Source organism: Pteronotus mesoamericanus, unplaced genomic scaffold (genome assembly GCF_021234165.1).
Source record: "Pteronotus mesoamericanus isolate MK-2021 breed Mesoamerican mustached bat unplaced genomic scaffold, CSHL_Meso_final contig_33, whole genome shotgun sequence".
In the NCBI taxonomy this organism is placed as follows: domain Eukaryota; kingdom Metazoa; phylum Chordata; class Mammalia; order Chiroptera; family Mormoopidae; genus Pteronotus; species Pteronotus mesoamericanus.
Window position 1 is genome coordinate 9,880,358 of NW_026555135.1, and position 24,880 is coordinate 9,905,237.

Genomic DNA, 24,880 nt, shown 5'->3' on the forward strand with positions numbered 1-24,880 from the left:
GAATGTAATATCTGTACAAAATAATGTTGGAAGGAGAGTTAGTTGCCTGAAGATGCAAGGAAAAAAGGGGGTGGGATGAGGTTTGGAATGGCTGTTGCCCAGAGGGGAAAACAAAAGGCACAGGCATAGAAGCTAAACTGAGAGTAGGGTTGAAGGAATTTAAAACATGAAAGTTCTGTTTAGGATCCAGCAATAGAATGCAAGAGTGAGGTGTCATTTTGGTCCAACAAAACAAATTTCTGTTTGGGGAAGTAACTATAGCTGATTCACCAATACATTTTTTTTTTTCCCCCAGAGACCTAGAATGATTTCTTAAAAAAAAAAAAGGAGGGCGGCATGGTAGTTTTATACGAACCTTGAGATTATTCAGATATGCACTTCATGTAGCTATAAAGAAGAAATCCAAGGTTATGTTAAAATAATAATTTTTGTTATATTTTGGGAGATTCTATTAGAATATTAGAAAACCCTATAAGGAATCTATTTCTTAGAGGGAATGTTTATAAATTCTTTTGAGATGTCCATGTGAACTTCAGCTGCCTGGAATACTCCATTTTTCACTAAGATACTTTTCTGGGCTTCCATCCAATTCCTGGCCTTATCCCTCCACCAGATTGTGCACTGCTGCCTCTCCTTCCTCACAGGCCACCTAATTCTCTCACACCTTTTCTTGCAGTTTATGTTTCCAATGCTCTCCCGATCAGCCAATTAAAACTTGTCTCTCAGCTTGCACCAATTCCAGCCACCTCTTTCCTTATCCATCACCTCTTCCCTGGCATTGTTCCAAATTTATTATTTTTTTAAAAATAATTTTTATTGTTTTTTCTATTACCATTTAGTTCCCTTATACCTCCCTTCCACCCCTCGCAATCACCACACTTCTGTTGGGTTGGCCAAAAAGTCCATTTTTTCAATATCATGGCTCTAGTGGTGCTTACTTGTCTTTAACTTCATTCAAAACAATTTTGTTGGATTGGATTGTGACAGCTGTCGTATCAGTGTGCATTTTAAAAAAACATCAAAATTGGGGAATTTTTCTGTAGCCATTTTAACATTGAAGATGGAAGAAAATACACAATGTTTTTGGCTTATTAGGCTTTATTTCAAGAAATGCCGCTGAATAACACACACGCACACACAAATTTGTGCAGTATATGGAGAGAAAGCTGTGACTGATCAAACATGTTAAAAGTGTTTTGTGAAGTTTCTTTGTATATTGACATATTGGCCAAATAATTCTTTGCTGTGGGGCTGTCTTATGCATTGGAAGATGTTTAGCAGCACTCCTGACCTCTACGCACTAGAAGCGAATAATGGGAGATAGTCGACCTATTCAAAATATCCAAATCAATAAAGTTATTGGTGAAAATGAAAAATGTGTTTTTTATTTTATGGAAAAACTAAATGGACTTCTTGGCCAACCCAGTATGTTCTAAATACGAACTTACGGGATTCTATGTCTTAGATATTTTGGTATCAACTACCCACTTAAACAAGTGATATAAGACAAGAGACCATTTTATTTTGAAGTAGTTGTTTATCTGTTTGGATTGTTTTAAGGGCTGTCACAGTTATGCACAGATTATCGCCTTTATAGCTTGCTGTGCCTAAAATTACTTATTTAATGTGTTTCCTGGCCAGAATAGCACATTAATATGTGGCAGGATCTAGTTTACCAGAGTAACTGGATTTAATCAGTGTTCTGAAATAGACTAGAATTTGGAAGAATACAAAACTGTATAAGCAAACAGTCCCTGCATGTAAGAAGGCTGAGATTCTGTTTGGAATGAAGGAGCTCTACTCAGTGAGTTACAAAACACAGCTTGTGGTTAAGGTTCTAATGAAAAATACAGATGAGAAGAATTACAGAGTTTAGCTGGAGACAGAAGAATCCTAAGTGGAGGAAATACAGGTTTAGCTAAACCTAAAAGAATACATTGATATCAAAGAGTTAAGTAGTAAAGAAGCATTGTAAGTTGGGAATATGTCAGGAGCAAATAAAAATAATGATTTTCATTTATTGAACATTTTTTAACATGTCAGTCATAGTCTCCTATGTATCGCCTCATTTAACACAACAATCTTATGAGACCCTCACCCACTTTTTTTAGATTAGGAAACAGATTCAGAGTGAGTTAAGTACCTTGCTAAGTAAGTGACAAAGCAAGGATTTGAACCTATACTTTGTCCTTTTAATCTCCATGTTAGGATTCTATGTGAAGTCCCTAAATTAGAAAAATGAGGTGTGTTCATGGGATATATTACTATTATATTAGTTTGACTGAGTGTAGATGGTTTGTTCTGTGGACTGTTATGAACTAACTTTGGATGAGCTAGATTTGTAAAATGTCTGAGAAGCAGAATAAAGATTTTAGTTTCATTTGTATAGGAAAGAGGTTTTATGCACATACTACATATATAGATATGTATGGAACCGGAGAAGCCTGCATTCCTGCTTCCTGTCACCTACCAGACCGAACTGACAGGGATTGAATCTTAATGGGCGCTTTATTCAGATGGCCAGCAATCTGAGAAGACGGTGGGTTTGTACTGCAGCAGACCATCTCAAACTCCATTTTATACCAACCCTTTTTATAGGGAGAAGAAAAGTGTAGGTAAGGGGTTTGGAATTCAGGGAAAAAGTTAATCAGATAAAAAGCTGTAGCATTCTTTTATCTGTGTCCTGGGTCATGGTCTTTATCTGTTCTTGGATGGTGGGCAGTGGCCATCCCACCCTGGAACACAGTGGCTCAGATACCATCTTGATTGCTTGCAGTCCTGAGGCACAAAGGTGGAACTGCTTATCTCCTGGAGTCATGGTGGGTCATACCTTTAGCTCCTGGGACAATAGCTTTTTACATACATTGATTACTAAATTTAGCTATTACCTGAAACTAAAAATTTTTGAACATTTGAGTCCCCCATCATATAGATATACATATATACATACACATACATATACATGGACATTAATATTAGAATGAAGTGATGAAAGCAGTATTTCAGGAAATTAGTTTTCTGAAACATAGCCAGGATTACCTGGGATGAAGAGAGTTTGGAAACAAGAAGAAAAATTAGATATTTTTTTCGTGTGCTCACTAACCATAGAAGGTGGAATTAGGTGATGGCAGTGGGAAAGAGAGAAAATGATCTCACATCTTCCAAAGCAGTTATTGAGAAAGTATAATGATAATTTGAAGTTCTGAGTCAGAATGACAAATGATTATGAAACTACTGATGGGATATCTGAAAGGCCATGGAGATTAGAGAGGAAAAAGGTTGAGTTCAATTTAGTACATTTAGAGTTTAAGGGGCCTGTAGATGCAGGTGCAGAAGGTGCAGGCAGTTGAAAGGGAGCTGGAGAAAAAGATTTCAGATAATAAAGTGTAGAGAAGAGTGAGTATTGAGGCTGAAATGTTGAAGAATTTTAGTAGTAGGGGTGCGAGGAAGCAGAGAAAAAAAGCGTAAGGAATTGAGAGGAGGAAGTCTAGGAGCTAGAGCCAGGGTCTACTAGGGCTGTGCAAGTGAAGAATGACATTTAAGAATTACGCAGAGTATAAGTTACAGGATAAAACTAAGGGGAATAAAGCTTAAGGAAGTGCCACTGAACTTAGGAACTCCCTACAGGGGCAGGCTGGCTGTATTTCTATGCAGTGGTGGGGGTGACACTCAATTTGCAGGTGGATTTGACATTTAGGAATTAATTTGAGAAGTAGAAAGTGGAAATAGTACTTTACAGTGACATCGGGGTCAAACGAAGCTTTCTTTACTTGATACTTTCTTCCTCTAAGCAATAGTTCATGCCATTCCCTTTGCCTTGATTGTCCTTCTCTTCCTCAAAGTGACCTCTTCTCAGAGCTGGTGTGGTGCTGTCTTTGTACTATACTGTTTAGTTCTTGCTTATCAAGGACAGCTTTGTATAGTTACCTTTGTCCCTACATAAATCCTAATTCCCTGAGTTGATAAGTCTTCATATGCTTTGTAGTGACTTTTAAAACATAATAAGTGCTCAATATGTGATTTGTGATAATTTAACTAGTTTGTTACTGTAAGTCAGATTAAATCATGGAGATTATTCTTAAAACTCTCAATTGGAGTCATGACTAATTAAACTTTTTCTAAGATACTCTAGTTACTTTAATAATGAAATCCTTTTATTGTATTCAAAATTGTATTCAAACGATTTCATTAATAAAAGATTGTTCTTTTGAAATAATGCAAGTTTAAATTTCACCTTTATTAGCTTAAAGTGTTTAACTTAATGGTTATTATTCAGTGCTCATAAAAGTGTGCCTCATAAATTGTATGTACATGCTCAAATGAGAATGTGAAATCAAGTATTATAAAGATTTCCTAGGCAATGTTAAAAACGATCTTAAACACTTTTTTCGGATTAGCTAAGGTCCTCTCACACTTTGCCTGTGGTACGTATGTAAGAACATATATAATAATTTAGCTAGGTTTATAAATTTCTTGCCTTTAAATAATATGCATCTGCATTTGTGATTTTACATCTATATTCATGTAAAATCATTCTTTTATCTCTATTTTTAGGCTCTTATAATCAATGGAGCAAATCTGGCAGCTCAGGATGATCGTGGTTGCACTCCTGTACACCTTGCCGCTACACATGGACATTCTTTCACTTTACAAATAATGCTCCGGAGTGGAGTGGTGAGGGATTCCTGTTAATATGTGAAAATGTATAATCATATAAATGAAGTAGCATTTGGTAGTCTGATTATCCTGACTTTTAAAATATTTTTCATGACTTTAGGGAAGTAAATTTTTTTTTATCCTCACCTGAGGACATTTTTTCATTGCTTTTGAGAGAGAGAGGAAGATGGGAGGGTGGGGGGAGAGAGAGAGAGAGAAAGAGAGAGAAACAGGCACTGATTGTTTGCCTTCTTGTATATGCCCCCATCGGGGATTGAACCTGCAGCCTGGGTATGTGCCCTCCCTGGGAATCAAACCCAGGACCTTTTGGTCTTTGGGATGACTTTCCAACCAACTGAGCCACAATGGCCAGGGCTTTAAAGAAGTACTATGATATCTATAGCTTTTCTATCTTTAAACTTGGGAACAATAATTTAGAGAAATCTTTAAAAAAAAACCCCCACCCGATTTAGTAACATAAACTGTTTCAGAGGCTATGGGTTCTTCGTGCCAGTTCAGAGCTTAACTGGGAGGATTGTGAACCTTTCAAACATGTTAACCAGTGATTGTGAGTCTTTCTGAATTTCTGTGTATAACTCTTATTTCATATAATAATTTCTCAAGTGATTTATATCTCCAGAAATTTGATTATGATATTTATTTTTAATATTACTGAGTGGTTGTAAAAAATAACTTATTATAAGAAAAGAACTACCTATATTGAAGACATGACATTATGTTAAGAGTTGGTGTTTCTATACAGAAAAGTGAAAAATCTTAGTATTTTTTTCATTAATTTTTTCTTTTAACTCTTAAAGATACTGTTTGATCATTTGAATGCATTTCTTTAATTTTATTGTTCAGGAAACTGTGACCAGTAAAAAGATTAGTAAAATTCCTTTTTTATTATTGATTTTAGAGGGAGAGACAGACTGACAGACACATCAATTTGTTGTTCCACTTACTTATGCATTTATTGGTTGATTGATGTATGTGCCCTTACTGGGGATCAAACCCAGAACCCTGACATGTCAGAATGATGCTCTAACCAACTGAGTTACCTGGTCAGGGATTTAAAGTTCCTTCTTAAAAACTATTTTTAAGTGACAAATTTATGTTCTTTTTAAAAGTATGTTATTATCTTGTGTGTTCAAATCAGTGGTTTCAGTAAATTTTTCCTTTATATTTAGTGTTTGCCTTACAATTTTTAAGGACAGCTTCCAGTTCTCATTTATAGAGTTACAGTTTCCTCTAAAAAAATGGAAAGAAACTTAGTCTTTGTGAATGCTATCTTTAGGATCCCAGCATAACTGATGTGAGAGAATGGAAACCTGTACATTATGCAGCTTTTCATGGACGGCTTGGCTGTTTGCAACTTCTAGTTAAATGGGGATGTGGCATAGAAGACGTGGACTACAATGGAAACCTTCCAGGTATTCACAAGAACAAATATTTTGTTTTTTCACTAATGCAAACTTTAAAAATGTTGATCATTTTTTAAGAGATTTAATCTGTCATCATTCTGATAGCCCCTCATAAACATATTAAGTAGTAAATATGTTAACATGAACATTTTTAAAATCTTGTATTACTCCTATATTATGTACCTATCATGTGATTGATTTTTTTGGAGCTGTATCAGCAAAAGAGAAATTCAAAAAATTAAACTTGGATTTTTTTTTTATTGTATTTTTTCCATTACCATTTAGTTGCCTTATACCCCCCCACCCCCACAATTACCATGCTGTTGTCCATGTCCATGATCCTTTTTTTTTTTTTAAAGATTTTATTTATTTAATTTTAGAGAGAGGAGAAGGGAGGGAGAAAGAGAGGGAGAGAAACGTCAATGTGTGGCTGCCTCTTGCATGCCCTCTACTGGAGACCTGGCCTTCAGCCCAGGCACATGTCCTGCTTGGGAATTGAACCGGCGACCCTTTGGTTTGCAGACCAGTGCTCAATCCACTGAGCCAACCAGCCAGGACACCTTTTTCCTTTTTGCTAGATCCCTCTCTGCCCTAATCTCCACCCCCGCCCCACCACCACTTAGCTGTCACCCTTCTTTCTATGAATCTGTCTTTATTTTCCTTGTTATTCAGTTTGTTCATTAGATTTCACATATGTGTGAAACCATATTGTATTTTTCTCTTACTGGCTTATTTCACTTAACATAATGTTCTCCAGTTAGATCCATACTGTCACAAAGGGTAAAATTTTCTTTTTTATGGCTCTGTAGTATTCCATTGTGTAAATGTCCAATACTTGTTTTATCCACAGATACAATGGGCAGTTGAGCAGCTTCTATATCTTGGAGATTGTGAACAATACTGCAATGAACATAGGGGTGCTTATGTTCTTTTGAATTAGTGTTTTGGGTTCCTTTGGATATATTCCCAGAAGTGGGAATACTGGGTCAAAAGGCAGATCCTTTTTAAATTTTTTTGAGGCATCTCTATACTGCTTTCCACAGTGGCTGTACCAATCTGCATTCCCACCAACAGTGCAAAAGGATTCCCCTTTCTCCATACCCTCACCAGCACTTGTTGTTTGTTGATTTATCGTTGATACCATTCTGGCAGGTGTGAGATGATATCTCATTGTGGTTTTAGTGTGCTTTTCTCTGATGATTAGTGACGTTGAGCATCTTTTCATATGTCATATTGACCATCAGTATGTCATGTATGTCATCAGTATATATGACCTCTTTGGAGAAGTGTCTATTCAGTGTCTGTTGTGGTCAGAGAAGATATTTTTATAATTTCAGTCTTCTTAAATTTATTGAGACTTGTTTTGTGTCCTAACATGTGACCTATAATAGAAAACATTCCACGTGCACTTGAGAAGTATGTATATTCTGCTGCTTTGGGGTGAAATACTCTGAAAATATCAATTAAATCCATTTGATCTAGTGTGTCATTTAAAACCTCTGTCTCCTTGTTGATTTTCTGTCTGGAAGATCTATCCATTGAAGTCAATGGGGTGTTAAAATTCCTGACTATGACTGTATATCTATCTGTCAGTCCCTCTTTTTATGTCCATCAAGATTTGCTTTACATATTTAGTTGCTTCTATGTTGGGTGCGTAAATGTTTGCTAGGGTTATAGCCTTTTGTTGGATCATTCCCTTTATCATTATGTAGAGTCCTCCTTTGTCTCTTACTATAACTTTGGTTTTAAAGTCTATTTTCTTGGATATAAGTACTGCTACCCTAGCTTTTTTTCCATCCCATTTGCATGAATTATCTTTTTCTACCTTTACTTTTAGTCTGTGTGTATGTTTAGATCTGAGATGGGTTTTTTGGAGGCAGCATATGTATGGGTCTTGTTTTCTTATCCATTCATCTACTCTATGTCTCTTGGTTGGAGTATTTAAGCCAATTTCATTTAAGGTGATTATTGATAAATACCTTTTGAGTGCCATTTTATTGTTTGACCATTTCCCTCTTTTTCTTCTTTCTCTTTTTCTTTTTTTTCTTAAAGTAAGCCCTTTAATATTTGTTCCAGTACTGTTTTGGTGTTAACAGATGCCTTTAGCTTTTTCTTGTCTGGGAAGCTCCTTATTTCTCCTTCAGTTTTAAATGATAGCTTTGTTGGCTAAAGTAGCCTTTGTTGTAGGTCCTTGCTTTTCATCACCTTGAATATTTCATGCCATTCCCTTCTTGCCTGAAATGTTTCTGTTGAGAAATCAGATGATAGTCTAATTGGTCCTCCCTTGTATGCAACTACCTGCTTTTCTCTTGTGGCCTTTAGGATTCTCTCCTCGTCTTTAAGCCTTGTCATTTTAATTATGGTATGTCTCAGCATAGGTCTCTTTAGGTCGAACTTGTTTGGGACTCTCTGAGCTTCCTAGACTTGTGTGTCTTTTTCCTTCACCAGATTAGAGAAGTTTTTGGTCATTATTTCTTCAGATAGGTTTCTTGATCCCTTGCTTGCTCTCTTCTTCTTCTGGTATTTCTATGTTATGGATGTTGTTACACTTCATGTTGTCCAAAATGTTTCTTAAGTTCTCTTTATTTTTAAAAATTCTTTTTTCTTTTTGCTGCTCTGCTGGGGTGTTTTTTCTTACCTTGTCTTCCAAATCACTGATTTGATCCTCTGTTTCATCTAACCTAATTTTATTCCTTCCAGTGTATTATTTATTTCAGATTCTGAATTCTTTATTTCTGACTGGCCCTTTTTAATGGTTTCTATATCTTTTTTCATACTGTTGAGTATCCTTATAATCATTACTCTAAACTCTCTATGTGATAAATTGCTTGCCTCCATTTCATCTAGTTCTTCTGGAGACTTCTTATGTTCTTTCATTTGAGGTCTGTTCCTTTGTCTTCCCATTTTGGCTGTTTCTATGTATTCCATCGCCTCAACCCTCACCTTAAACTAATCCATGATGTAGCCTCAAGCTGTAATCAGCAGCCTGTCTTAAGCACCACAGGATGGGACAGATAAATTCCTGTGGGAGGGGCTATTGCTTCCCCTCAGGCTGATGCCACTGGAGGGGACTGCTCTTCCTGAGAAAGATGGCTCTTGTAGTATGGAGGATGACTCAGCACAGGGATCCTGACAGCTGTTCCTTCAGTTGTCTCCCCAGAGCCACCAACCCCAGACTCTCCTGAAGCATCTCTAGTCCACTCTACCCTCCCTCTGCTGGTCTCTGCTGCAGAGGGAGGGCAGAGTGGCTGCAAACAAAATTTTGTGCATTGGCCCTTTAAGAGTCTCTCTATGTCTCCAGCTGTTTCTCTCTGTCAGACAGAAACCCTGCTGCTTTTCACAGCTGGATATTACCTAGTTTCCTTTCTGGCTCTGGTGTTGTAGGCTGGGGAGCCCAGCTTGGGGTTTAGACCCCATTCTTCTCAGGGAGAACCCTCCCCCCAGCCTCTGAAATATCCCTCCAGAACTTTAGCTGCTGTCTGTGGGAGCCCAGTGATCTTTCTCTCACCTCTTCTGCACTCCCTACAAGTCTCATTTTGGTCAAGTGGTAAATTCTGTTTGTCCTTGGTTATAAGGCTTCCCTCTAGCTAGTATTCAGTTGGTTATTCAGGATGAATTCTCTATAGTTTAATTGTAATTCCAGATTGGTCCTGGGAGGAGGTTAGTGTAGCTTCCACTTACTCCTCTGCCATCTTGGGTCTTCAGATTTTTTTTCAGCCAGCTGTTTCCTTCATCTACTGTCTAGTGGTATTATTTTTTAACTTCGTACAGCTCCACCCCATAGACTACTTAAAAAAATAGTATAAATAGTGGACACTAGTGTATTTGAGTTAATTTGCCAGCTGCAGTTATGCAGTCTGTAATCAACTGGTCCATTGAAATCTATACTCTAAACACTCTGTCTTCTTCTAAGAGGTGCTGTAGAAATTAATAAGAGGGAATGGTCACAGTGAGACTGGAATGAGGGTTACTAAAAATGATACTTGAATTATTAATTAATTATTATAAATGGGATTGTTTTCTTAATTTCTCTTTCTGATAGTTTATTATTAGTGGAGTAAAGTCTTGAGTGTAAGACCTGATACCATAAAACTTCCTAGTAGAAAACATAGGCAGTAAAGTCTTTGACATTCATCTTAGAAATATTTTTTTGGGATATGTGTCCCCCAGCAAAAACAAAAGCAACAAAATTGCTAATTTGAAGATATATGCATCTATATGCTCACTTCAGCATCATTTACAATAGCCAAGATATGGAAGCAATCCAAGTACTCATCAATGGACAAGTGGATAGCCCTGACTGGTGCGGCTCAGTTGGCTGGGTGTCATCCCAGCAACAAAGGGTCACCGGTTTGATTCCTGGTCAGGTGCATACCTGGGTTGCGGGTTTGTTCCCCGTTCGGGGGCCCACGAGAGGTGACTGATCAATGTTTCTCACATCAGGGTTTCTCTCCATCTCCTTTTCCTTCCCTTCCTCTCTCTTTAGTTATTCGATTCTCTCGTTGACACTTGACTTGTTTTTTCTTTTTCTTTTTTTAGCTTTAGTCATCCTTTTGGGTATATAGTAATATCTCGTGGTTTTAATTTGCATTTTCCTTGATGACTAAAGATGTATAGAACATCATTTCATATGCTTACAGTCATTTTCTTTTGTGAAGTACCAGTTCAAATCTTTTGCCTTTTTAAAAAAATTAAGTTAGCTGTCTTTTAAAAAATCAAATTGTAGACATTTTTTATATATTCTAGATATAAGCTCTTGGTCACTTACATGTGTTGCAAATATCTTTTTCATTTAAATATCTTTTCCATTCTATGGCTTTCATTCTAAGATGTCTTTAGATTAAGAGAAGGGTTTTTTTTTTTTTTTAAAGATTTTATTTATTTATTTATTTTTAGAGACAGGGGAGTGGAGGGAGAAAAAGGGAGAGAACATCAACATGTGGTTGCCTCTCGTGCTCCCCGCTACTAGAGACCTGGCCCACGACGCACGCATGTGCCCTGGCTGGGAATGGAATCCTCGACCCTTTGGTTCGCAGGCCAGCACTTAGTCCACTGAGCCACACCAGCCAGGGCAATATGCCTACTTATTTTTAAAAAATCCAACTTTTACTTCTTTAAACAGATGTAGTATATTTTCAATAGTGTCATGTAGATTTTAGGATTGTGTCCTCAGTATTAGACTGTTTGTGTTAAACCTCTTAAAAAATTATTAATTCAGCATTTATTTATTGAACATCTAGTATGTGTTAATCCCTCTTCTAAGTGCTGGGGATATCACAACACATAAAACAGACAAAAGTACCTTCCTTGTGTGGTGGTGAGGGGAGACAGATTGTAGTCAAAATGAATGAACAAAATTACATTAAATAGTGATGTGTGTTTGGATAAAATAAGAAAGGGTTATAGAATGTGAGAGGGGATAAAGTTTAAAGTGAGGTAGTCAGGGAAGCCTTCACTGAAGAGAATGACAATTGGGTAAAGACCTGAAGGAGTTGAGGAAACAAGATGTGTGGGTATCATTAGGGGAAAACTTTTCAGGAAGAGGTAGCAGCAAGTATAAAGCTGAGGCAGTCATGTGCCTGGTATATTTGGGTAAAAGCAAGCAGTAACAGTCAGTGTGGCTGGAAAAGAACTGAGGGGTGAGTAACAGATGATGAGATCAGAGAGGTTAACGGAACTATTGAAAGACTCTGAGAACAACAGTGACATGACCTATGGTTAAGAGCATCATTTTGGCTATTATGTTTACAACAGACTGCAGTGAGGGCGTAAGGGGGTGGCAAGGGCAGAAACAGGACAGTTAGGAGACTGATGCAACAATTTAGGCTACTATTTGAGTGGATCAGAGTAGAGGTAGCAAAGATAGTGAGAAGTAATTGGAGTTTGTGTATCTTTTAAAGATAGAGCCAATTCAATTTACTGATTGATTATATGTGAGGAGTGACAGTGGAGTCAAGGACCGCTCCAGGATTTCTGGTGTTGACTGCAGGGAAAGGAGAGAGTTTCCATTAACTGAGATGGGGAAACCATGTAAGAAAAATGTATGCAAGAATTATAAGGAGTGTAGTTCTTTTTTAAAAAAATTATTTATTTATTTTTAGAGAGAGGGAAAGGAGAGAGAGAGGGAGAGAAAAATCAATGTGCGAGAGATACATTGATTGTATGCCTCTCGAACGCCACCAACTGGAAACCTGGCCTGCAACCCAGGCAAGTGCCCTGATTGGGAATCGAACTGACCACATTTTGGTTCGCAGGCTGGCACACAATCCACTGAGCCCCACCAGCAAGGGCAGGAGTTCAGTTCTTGACATGTTAAGTTAGAAATGCCTCTAAGACATAAGTGTATATGATGAGTAAGCAGTTAGAGGAGATTGGAGTTTGAAGTTTCAGGGAGGAGTTTTTAGTAGAAGGTTCAACTGAGAAAGTGTAGAGTGGTACGTGCCAGCAACTTATCTTTCTTGTTTCTCTTGAGTTACTGGTATATTGGTCACATGGGTACTGCCCTACTTCTCTAGAGGCAAGATTTGTATATTGGTTAGGCTATTTCCCAAATAGTCACTTCTCAAGAGTGTAAAGGCTCTCTTGTTTTTGTAATCATTGTCTCTAAGCTGGGAAGACCCCATAACAATTTTGGACTGTAGCTGTCCCTCAGTATGATTTCAAATATTTTCTTTCAGGGATTCCTTAATATTTCTTGTCTGTTTTATGCTGTTCTTGTTTATCTAGTCCTCTATGGCTTTAAAAAATATCTCAATATTTTCAAGGATTTAAAGTAGGGATGATAAGGTAGTATGTGTGCTTAGTCTGTAATTTTGATCCAGGTGTCTTGTTTATAATAAAAATAACATTTATGGAAAAGTGACAAAATACATAGTGATAAAAATAACATCATTCATATTTGCATAGTAACTTTCAGTTTATTTCTTCCCCCTTTTTTGAAAAATATTAAAATTTATCTGTCTATCCTCTGTCTATCTTACGTTGAAAGCATTTTCTCATGTAAGGGTAAGCTGCATAATTGAAACTTCACTTAACAAGAAAATTTTCTGGTGCCGGCTGTTTGGTGACTGGCCTTTCTACACTCATAGTAAGTGTTGCTTTGGCATGACTAGAAGGCTGATAAGGACTTGCAGGCTAGAAAAAGTTCTGTTATCCTTGCTCAGAGTGTGTCTCTGTTATATAGGGTAGGACAGTCATGTCTCTATGAGGATTAGAGCCAATGTGTTCTTTTTTTAATGATTGTTTCATTGTCAATTTAAAAATAAAATTCTTTTTTTTTTCTCACCTATAGTTCACTTAGCAGCCATGGAAGGCCACCTTCACTGTTTTAAGTTTCTACTCAGTAGAATGAACAGTGCAACAGAAGCTTTAAAAGCATTCAATGATAATGGAGAAAACGTACTGGATCTGGCCCAGAGGTTCTATAAGCAGAACATTTTACAGTTTGTCCAGGGGGCTGAATATGAAAGAAATGATCCAAAAGATCAGGAAAGTAAGTAATAAACCTGAGATGTTTTAGCATTTAATATGTATAATAAATGGAAAAGAAAAAGAAAGAAGCCATAAGCTAAAGGTTATATTACAGTAATATTACATATCATTGTCCTTATATTTATTCAGGTTCTTGCCTTCATTATGAAGTAGTTTAGGCAGAAATATATAGGTTAATATAATGAACAATATTTATACCATTGGATTTAAGAATAAAATATCATAGATACAGTTGAATCTTTTGGATCTTTATCCCCTAATACCATCCATTCCCTTTTCTTCCTTCTCAGAGGACATTTGGAATTTGTAATTCCATTGTATGATTTTATATTTAGTATATATGTACGCACAAAAATATGCAGTATTGTTTTGTGTAATTTTGGAGTAAGAGACTCCTATAGTTAACTGCTATAATTAAGAAATCCTAACATTTAGTAGCTTAAATGATATAGAAGTTTATTTCTTTTATATGGCAGCTTGGGTTGGAGAGTAAATCTGTTCTATTCAGTCACCATGGACATGTTATCTTCCCAACTAATTCTCTGTAGTTGTTGCTAATCCAGCAGGAGGTGGAGAGGGAACAAGAGTATATGCCTAGGGCCACAGATTTTCAAGGTCTAATTTGCACTCATGATTTTTGCTAACTTCCCATTGGCAAGAGTTTCGTTACATGGCCATATGTAGCTGCAAGGAAGCCTGAAAAATTCACCACCTAACTGAGAAGCCTCATCTCAGCTGCAACTATTACTGATGAAGGAAAGGGATTTTAGTCGACAACTAGCAGTCTTTGAAACTTCTTTTCAAACTTTATAAAAATGGCATAAGACTATGTTTCCTTCTGTGACCTTGAGATTAGGTTGATAGATGTATCCTAGTTTATTTTTAAGTGATTGTATAATACTATATTTTATACAAACCATTGTTTATCCATTCTCCAATTTGCCATTTACATTTTTACAGTTTTTCACTATTACAATGAATATAATAATGAATATTCTTGTCTGTATCTCCTTTTATATACATATATGAGAGATTCTTTGGAGAAATGCTTCCTTACCTTTTTTCACACATAGCCCACGCAGAAAATGATATTTGTATGGCACACTGGGAGCACTGGAGGAGGATTTTTGAGGTACTGCCTGTCTTCTTTGAAGACTAGGAGTTAAAAGCTCTGCTTCGGTAAATACTTGGGAAACTGTACTTTAGGTTTGCTTTGTGGGATGTGCCCATCTTCATTGTAAGTAGGTATTACTGCATTCTTCATCAATGTGATTGCAGAAATTGATACTCTTATCAGCTATGTTTGCTAAGAATTTAGAGAAACAATATTCAGTATTGTCAGACTTAAAAATTTTTGCGAATTGATTTGGTATGAAAAGATTTATCTGTGTTTAGATTTGCATTTTCTTTAGTTCTGATGCAATTGACATCTTTTTTAAAGTTATTGGCTATTTTAGTTTTCTATGAATTGCATGCCTATACCTTTTTCCCTTTTAAAAAATTGTGTTCTTTGTATTTTTCTAACTATTTTGAGTTCTTTCTATAGTCTCAGTACCAATCCTTTATTAATTTTATCTGATATAGGTATATTTTCTCACACTGTGGTTTGTTTTTTCACTTTGGTGATTTTTTAAAAACAAGGATATTAACTTTATTAAAGTATGATTTATGTACAATGAACTGTATTCATTTAAAGTGTGCAATTTGATGAGTTTTGACAGTTGTATATATTCATTAAACCACTACCACAGTCAAGATACAAAACAATTCTGTCACCTCAAGGGTTTTTTCCTTCCTTCTTGAAGTTCATCCGTCCTTTAACCTTGGCCCCACACAACCTCTGATTTGCTTTCTGTCACTGTAGATCAGCAATTTTCAACCTTTTTCATCTCATGGCACATGTAAACTGCCAAAATTCTGCAGCACACCAAAAAAAGACAATTTTTGCTAATTTGACAAAGAAAGTAGGTGTAATTTTGATTCGCTTACACCAGAAGACCCCTGTTGTGTTGGCTGTTGTCATTTTTTTATTTGACAACCTAAGGGAAAAGAGTTCAGTGCCCCTGACTAAATAGTCAGGTATTACATGTGTAAAAAATTCTCGCAGCACACCAGTTAAAAATCGCTACTATAGATTAGTTTGAAATGTTTTAAAATTTTGTTTATTGATTTTAGTGATATGGGGGTGGGTGGAGAGGGGAAGAGAAAGAGAGAGATATTGAGAGAGAGAGGATGACATTGATTTGTTGTTCCACTTATTTATGCATTCATTGGTTGCTTCTTATGTGCTCCGACTGGAGATTGAACCCACAATCTTGGTGTATTGAGATCATGCTCTAACAAATTGAGCGACCTGGCCAGGGCTAGTTTGAATTTTTTAATGCAACCATTTCAGTTTCATTTGTGTTATGTATATTCTTTCATTCTTTTTTATTTCTGAATAGTATTCCACTGTATAGATGTACCATATATATATTTTTTATCATTCATCTGCTGATGAGTATTTGGATTGTTTTTAATTTGGGGCCCTTAATAAAGCTGCTCTGCACATTTACTAAGATATTTGTTTGCATTTCTCTTGGTAAATACATAGGAGTGGGGCATATGGTAGATGTATGTTTAACTTTAAGAAGTTTTCAAATTGTTTTCCAAAGTAATTGTGTCACTTACATCCCTTCAATATATGCATGAGAATTTTATTTGCTCCGTGGAATTCCCAACATTTGATATGGTCAGTTTGTTTTATTTTAGCCATCCTAATGGATGTATAATGATATATTATTGTGGTTTTAATCCACATTTACTGATAGCTAATAATATAGAGCATCTTTCATATGGTCATTCATACATGTTCTTTATGATAAAGTATCCATTCAATTCTTTTGCCCATATTTTTATTGGGTTCCATGTCTACTTGTTATTGAGTTTTGACAGTTCTTTATGTTTTGTTAGATATATGTATTGCAAATATTTTCTCCCACTCTGAAGCTTGCCTATTTTTTTAGTAGTGTCTTTTAAAAAGTAAAAGTTTTATTGTAAATTTTGATAAAGTACAATTTATCAGTTTTTTTATAGGCCATATTTTTCTGTCCTGTCTATGAAATATTTGCCCACTGTAAGGTCAGCAAGATATTCTCCTATGTTTTCTAGATGTTTTACAGTTTGATTTTTTAATTCATATTTTTATCTATATTAAGTTAAATTTTATATATTGACTGAAATAAAGTGTTGATTCTAATTTAAAAAAATATATAGCCACTTGTCCTGGCATCATATTTTTGGAAAGCCTTTCTTTTCCCTGTTGAAAATTCTTAGCAGCTTTGTCAAAAATCAGTCACCTGTATATGTATATGTGTTTTTCTGGCCTCTGCATTCTGTCTTATTGATAATCTTTTTATTTATCAGCACTACACTGTGTTGATTACAGTAGCTTTATAGTAAGACTTAAAATCAGGTAGTATACGTCTCCCATTTGGTTCTTTTTAAATAGTCTTTGGCTGTTTTAGGTTGTTTCCTTTCCATATGTAAAAATGAGAATAGCTGTTTCTCAGAGTTAAGAGGGTTAAATGAGGCAGTCCTTGGAAGTGTTTACAACTGTGTCTGACATTCAGTAAGGGCTCAATATATGTAGTCATTTTTAAAAATATTTTATCAAGTATTTAGTATGTGCTAGGCACTAGGGTCAGGTTATATTCACACATGTATATGTACTTATATCTGTATTTGTATTTGTATACGTATACATACATTCATACACTTTACCTGCTTTCAGTTTGTTTTGCTTTCTTTGCTCCCTTGGAAACAGAGAGAAAGAGTGGTTTGTGCAAATGTAAAACTTAAGATTAAGTACATCTTTATGCAAAGGGTTGAAAATGACTATCTCCTTGTGTTTTGTGGTGGACCACGGGTAAAAGTGAATAGAGCTTAGAATAGTTCTGGTATGATACTATTACTAGCATGTTTGAGGTCCTGAGGGTAGAAAGGCTACACAGTTAATAATAATCCTATTTTATGGTTCTCTTTTTATTACTTGTCATTGCATCAACTGAACTAATTCCAATAACAACATTCTCATACTTTGTTTAATAATGTGTGACTGCTCAAGGCAGGAAAAAAAAATGAACTCATGTGTTTACTGAAATGCTGAATTTTTTATTCATAGCTTTAGCATTTCCAGGTCATGTGGCTGCCTTTAAGGGTGATTTGGAAATGCTTAAAAAATTAATAGAAGATGGAGTAATCAATATTAATGAACGTGATAATAATGGATCAACTCCTATGCATAAAGGTGAGTTATGATTCCTGCTTAATTTTTAATTCTGACACAATTGCTGATATTTACTTTTTAAAATAATTATACATCAGAAACACATGAAAATGTATAGTACAGAGTGCTTAATTTTTAATTCAAGTATGCTACTCCTTTTATGTCAGACGTTCACACATTATGACATTTGAGGGTAATTCCAGTAGGAAGTCTGTTTTGATATTGTTGTATAGTTAAGATGTGAAATTCATTGCTAGAGAAGTTCCTTAGGAATAACGTTTTCTTTGGACTAAAAGTGACTTATTCATGTTAAAACAAAACATATGTCTTGAAAAAAATCTTAATTAGCAGAATTTTCTTTTTTCTTATACTCTGCAAAAATATTTTTACTTCCATAGAAATACCAATTATCATGATATGAACACATTTTCAAGGTGTCTGCAACTTTTCTCTGCACTCTCCTTATTTCTGTGTGGACTCATGGGATATGATTTATATGATTTATAATGAATGCATCTTTGGGGGAATGAGAAAGTAAGCTTTATTGACATACTGTTTTCAGCCTATCTCAGTCATTTATTTCTTCATCACTTGAACTGAGATGAAAATGAGGCATCTGGAAGAAGGTTCTAAAGAGATCGATGTACAAGAACATAGTGTTTGGGATACAGCTGTTGAGAGAAGGCAAGAGGGTGAAAGGGAGGGGAAATCATAAGGGTTTGCCCTTCTTCACCCCTTCTCTTGTCAGTCTGCCCATGAAGGGAGCCTGGGGCTGGGGTGGATTGGATGGTGTGGCGAAGGGGTGATGTGATTACAGCAGGGGGAAGGGGCACTTTTGTGTACATTATCATTTTCCTGGGGAACATCTAAGTCATACCCAAATTTGATAAATAAAAGTTGATGTTTCTCTTTAATTTAATTCACATTTTGTCAATCTGCTTTTTTTAATTTTAATTTTGATTCAGTAAGTAAGCTGCAGTATGTATTAGCCATTTAATGATTTTTAAATCTACTAAGAATTCTCCTTTCTTTCATTTACTTTTAAGCCATAATTATTTCAAATCATTTCTTAAAAATTTCTAGCCACTATATAATTTTATCTTGTTCTCTTATAAAACATTGATCAAATTAATCAACATATTCTAATCAATATACAATAAGGATTTTGGATAAAATTTCTTTTATTGTGTCATTGTAGATAATTACTTAGCTACCCCTCCCCATTGTAAATATTACCTGTGTAATAAAATGGAAATATTGGATTAAACACACCCTGTCTTATAAAACTCACCATTGTTTTGGATTTATGAATATTATTTTGTAAGTATTAAAGAGAAAAAGTATTGTTATTTTTGTGTAAAGTAAGGTTATTTCTAGGGGTATGGGTAATCCTGTAGCATTCCTTGGATTTGCTGTAGGAGAAAGAAAAGTCCTAGACTCCTTAGGAGCCAACTCTGAGTTTGGCAGATGACTGTGAGTCAATTAGAGAAAGGTAGGACAAGAGTACTTGCAGACTTTTTCTAAGCTGGGCTACAGGGCTCTAGTGATGGTGCTTTGTCACTGGATCTGGCTTTGTATCCTTTCTTCTCTATTCCCAGCATTGGAGGTGGATTCACTTTTTAAGGCACCAAAACCATACCAAAAGTTTATACTCTAACTTATTTTACAGAGACTTGTATATATTCAGTACCAACCATGTGCTTGCACCATGGACACAGTATGAGACCCAGACCTTACTATTAAGGAGCTACGTACTTATAGCATGAACCAACTAGAGATTTGTATAAGTCACGATGTATTACATGGCAAAAAGTATTTGGTTGTTAAAATACTGGGTTGGTCAAAAAATCCATATGGGTTTTTCCATAAAATAAGAGACACATTTTTCATTTTCACCAGTAACTTTATGGATTTGAATATTTTGAGTATTTCAGCTATTTCCCACATGGTATAATGTTGATTGTTCTCAATTAATGTCCCAATTTGATCTCTATCAACTTCAACTGGTCTACCCAACCATGGAGCATTGTCCAGTGAGAAATCTCCAGCACAAAACTTCGCAGACCACTTTTGACACATTTAATTAGGCACAGCACCTTCTCCATATACTGCACAAATCTTTTTTTGCATTTCATATTTTCTTGAAATAATAAAGCATAATATGCTATTGCTGGGAGTGCGGGGCTCCCCTGAGTCTGAGAGTCACTGTCCGGGCAAGATGAAGTAGGAGCGGGGCTCCGAATCCCACAGAGCACATCCCGGGGTTGTCGCGGATGAAGGGGATAAATAGAAGTTGTTGCAAACCCTTCTCTATTTGCCAGGGGAAGGGACATGGCTCTTCCCTATAGTGGAGAAGGCCCCAAGCCCCCTTTTCAAAGGCTTTTATTGAAAAAGTTATTAATGGGACTAGGTAATAGGAATGTACAGCTTATCTCATTACATCAGTATGTTAATGTTTACAGAGAATAGATGATGTTTTGAAGAAAACAAATGGCAGGAACACACTGATTTACATGGGTTTGAGAGGAGACTAGTAAACATGAGAGCGCCAAAGGGTATAGGCTTAGGATCTGTGAATAATGTTAATTTCCTTCCCAGCATGGGCTGGTTATTATAGCTTTTGAGGGAGAAACAAAGAATGCTTTAAAGAATTTACTTCTAGGCCTGATATCCCCGGGAAACCGCCAGATCCAGTTTAGGACCATCTCCAGTATTGTTTTGAGCCTGAGCCAGGTGCGGGGAGGGAGCTGCCAAGAGACAAGGAGACTTCTTTCAAATAGGATGAGGACCCCGGTCATGTCCAAGCCAAGCTGAACTGAGGGGTGCGGGCCTTTTTGCCCTTTCTCCAAGTCCTTGACCTCCTGCCTATTTTGGCTGTGTCTGTCTTAGGTTGTCCCTCCTTGAGGGATCTTACCCGTCATTGACTACCAACCATCACAGGGCCAAGCAGGGTGATGTGAGGGAGGCAGGGGCTGTGCCCCTGCGAGGGGGACAGGTTTTGTCTCCTCAGTGCCCTGTTTTCCCAAGGCCTCCTTGATTATTTCCAGCCTTGGGGTCCTCTCACCTGTCAGCGGGGCAATAGTTTCTGACACCCGACAGGGCATTTCCCAACAATATGCCAAAAATGTTGCATATTTTATTCCATCTTCAATGTTAAAATGTCTATACAAAATTCACCAATTTTGATGTTTTTTAAAAAATCCACACTGATATGACAGCTGTCATAATACAAAGTTGTTGTGAATGAAGTTAAAGACAACTAAGCGCTACTGGAGTCTTCTTATGGCGAAAAAAAACCAAATGAACTTTTTGGCCAACTCAATGCAATGCATTCAAGAATAGATATTGAACAGAAGAAGTAAGTCACTAAGGCTTGAATTGTTGAGGAAGTGTTCAGGGGAATTCAGAAATAATACCTTATGTTTATGTGACATTTAACAGGGCACAAAACTCATATTTAATTCTTATTGTAATTTTATGCAGCAGAAGTGTCAATCACTGCTGCTTTATAAATATGAAATTATCTCTGTAAAAATGAAATTGAGGTCCAGAGGAACCTCAGTTTTTTTTAATCCTCACCTGAGGATATGCTCATTTCTTAAAATTGATTTGAGAGAGAGAGAGAGAGAGAGAGAGAAACATGGATGCGAGACAGAACACATTAGTTGGTTGCCTCCCATACATGCCCTGACTGGGTGTTGAACCTGCAACCTATCAGTAGGTATGTGCCTGAGTGGGGATTGAACCCACAACCTTTTGGTGTATGGGAGGATGCTCCAATCAACTGAGCCACTTAGCCATGGTGAAACCAGTTTTTTTGACTGAGGTTACCCAACTGGTAAGAGCAGAGCTGAGATTTTGTTCATTTTTTCTTCTTTCATTCACTCATCGATTCTATAGACATTTATTACAGGTCTGTATGTGCCAGCCCCTTGGTAAATTCTTTTCTGTTCTCCAGTCTGATTGTTCAGTAGACTTAAATTCAGATCTTTTAAGTATATTAAGTTTTTTTTTTCCAGTTTCCCTGAGTCTTGAAATGGACCTACAAGGATGGGTAGAAGTTAGATAAGCTTATTCAGTAATAATGGGCACTAGGTACGAAGGCACATATACAGAGTTGTGGAGGTGAAAATTAATATTGAGTGCATGTGTTTTGAGGACAAGATTTAGAAAAAGGTGGTAAACAGTTTAGATAATCAGTGGGGGGACCTGTAAATGTTGAGTTGTGAGGGCCAGAGGAATAAGCTATTAATATAAGATGGCACAAGATTTTCAAAGTACATGTGGATCTTTCTGGCTAGATTGCACTCCCATTCTGGTGTGATGTAAAATTGATCAGGAGCTATATAAATAGCAGCAGAGGAGCACTGGATAAGGATTAGAAAAAACTAGATTGTAGTTTCAAATCTATTACTTACTAGCTGTGTGATGTTAAGTAAATAACCTCTTTGAGCCTTAACTTTTATATCTGTATGTAAAGTTCTCTGGTGCCAGAATCCCGCTCCAGCAACCTTCAGGGTCCCACTGGAATGGACGGAGTTGGCGCAGTGAAATGATGAGGGGTCAGGTATGGAGTTGCAGGCAGTCCTTTATATTCAGACATTACATAAGTTGTGGTTAAGTACTAACATAAATCAGACATCAGTTCTTTCAGTTTCCCTCACCACATAGTCATGGGGTTTTAACGTCCTACTTATTTTTACCTCTATGCTGAACTTTATTTCTATTACTCTTAGTCTATATTTCTAACTAAGCATTTGAGTCCTAAAGCTTATACTGCTAAAGCATACTCAGCAAAGTTTAGTTGCGGAAGCCTTGCGATTACCCGTCTGGCACATTTTCACTCATAATTTCTGATATAATACCAGCACCCTATTTCTTTATAATACTTATTTGATTGTTTCCTAATAGCATTCGTAGATTCCTTTGTTCTGTAACACTGGGGCAGGGGTTGGCGGGGAGGGCGGGGGCGGTCCTAACCGGGCCAAGGCCTCTAGGAAGCTCAATTCCTGCCACCTCACACGTTTTCCATTTTTCACTACCATTCTTTCTCTGTCCACATATGCCCCTGTGTAAGGCAATGGTTTGACAGTGGTTTCAGGCACCCATATTTACATTTCCGTTTTCCCCGGGCTTTATTTATTCCAGAGCTTCCGTGTTTCCTCCCCGCCTGGGGGCTGCCCGATAGCCCGCAGGCTTGGGTGCTTTTGTGGCTTGTATGAGGGCAATTCCTGCCCTCTAATTTTCTTATAGACTTCTTTAAATGGGGTACAGGGCTTAGTGGTCAATTCTTTTTTCCCCTGTCCTATTTGTCTCATTCCCTGGAGTTTCCGCAACACCATACAAAGGGGCTGCTCTATGAGCAATCGGGCATACCCCCAAGAAGGGGATTATAACCATAAGTAAACAGGGAAGTCCCAAGAGTCAAGCTTCTGGACATCTGCCTTGCGACTGTCCATGTCCCTCTGTGACCTTGTCAGAGGGCAGGGCTAGGTCGGCTCTGGGCACTCTGGATAGGGATCGAGTGCGGTACAGATTTGATTAAATGTTTGTCTAATAAAGGAATAGATGATATAGAGAAAATAACATCTGCCCAACCTACTTTCATTGGTTATTACAAGGATCAATATTTATGAAAGTGCTCTCTAATGGTACTGTTGAAAATTTTGGAAAATTGCTACTAATAACAATAACTTTTTTCTGTGTATTTTCTGTTTTGTGTTTTTTTACAGCTGCAGGACAAGGCCACCTAGAGTGTTTGCAGTGGATAATTAAAATGGGAGCAGACAGTAATATTATCAACAAAGCAGGGGAGACACCTAGTGATGTGGCGAAGAGGTATCCCTATCTGTTTTGCTCCTTTTTTGTTTTGTTTTTACAGTTTTGCATATACTCTCTTATACTCAGAAATCTCTGGAGGTTTCACGAATTGTAGGACTCAGTCAAATACTGATGGAATGACAATATTCAAGCTGAATAGACATTTGACTATATATCAACTCTTCTCTCTAAAGCAGTGATTCTCAGCTGGGAGGTAGTATTGTCCCCTTTCCTGGGGGGAGGGGCATTTGGAAATATGTAGGGGTTTGTCACAATGACTGGCAAACATCACTAATATTCAGTGCAGTCAGGTCTAGGAATGTTTAAATACTAAACATTTTACAGTACTCAGAATAGTGGTACACAGCACGGAATCATTCCACCCAAATGCTGGTACGTGTTGAGAAATATTCTGTGCTAAAAAAGGGCAATCAAAAGGAGTCACATGGGTTTTGAAACAAATTTTGGTATTTACATTTGAATTAAATGTAACACCTGTTATTGAACACATCCAGCTCATTCATGTCAGATCAAGTCCATTCATTTGTTTATTTGGTGGTTTTTTAAAAATTCAACTTTAGTATACTTATTATGTTTCAAGTGCTACAGTTAGTGTTAGGATTACAAAGATGAAAAAACACAGTTCTTGCCCTCAAAGGAGCTTAGAATCTTGTGGAGAGACAAATGATAATTATTGTAATAATCATTATTAATTATAGTCATTTTGTATAAACATAACTTGATTATAGTCATTATATCACATTATATTATGTATAAGGTACAGTAAGAACATAGGAGAAGTGCCCAAGTCTTCCATTTGAAAGTTGTGTGGGAGAAATATTAATACAGATAATGGTAAGAGTTCGAAGGAAACTGTAGGAGGACAGAATTTATATAGAGGTCAAAGAAAACTTTTTTTGTTTTTTTTTGAGAAAACGATGTTTACATTTTCTGACTCTTAAAGGAGAGAGAGTTGTAAGAAAACACCTGTTTGTTTGAGGAACTGCATGTGGTTCAGAACTGCTTGAATCTAAAGTAGGAGTGTGCCCTGGCTGGATACCTCGGCTGATTGGATACCTCAGCATCATTGTTATACACCAAGGTTGTGAGTTCAGTCCCTCGTCAGGGTACATACACGAATGGACTGATGAATGCATAAATAAGTGGAACAACAAATCAATCTCTCTCTCTCTCTTTTTCTCTCTCTAAAATCAATAAATTT

General features: G+C 36.7%; 1 protein-coding gene across 4 annotated transcripts in view; it reads left to right on the forward strand.

Moving 5' to 3' along the window:
- The window catches only part of ANKRD42 (ankyrin repeat domain 42), a 56,223-nt gene that overhangs the window by 11,959 nt on the left and 19,384 nt on the right, over positions 1 to 24,880 (forward strand). For all 4 annotated transcript variants that reach the window (XM_054576351.1, XM_054576352.1, XM_054576354.1 and 1 more), the window contains 5 exons: positions 4,555 to 4,674; positions 5,954 to 6,089; positions 13,372 to 13,572; positions 17,734 to 17,859; positions 23,571 to 23,676. In XM_054576351.1, the coding sequence (XP_054432326.1) occupies positions 4,555 to 4,674; positions 5,954 to 6,089; positions 13,372 to 13,572; positions 17,734 to 17,859; positions 23,571 to 23,676 (689 nt within the window). The remainder of the gene's footprint in view (positions 1 to 4,554; positions 4,675 to 5,953; positions 6,090 to 13,371; positions 13,573 to 17,733; positions 17,860 to 23,570; positions 23,677 to 24,880) is intronic.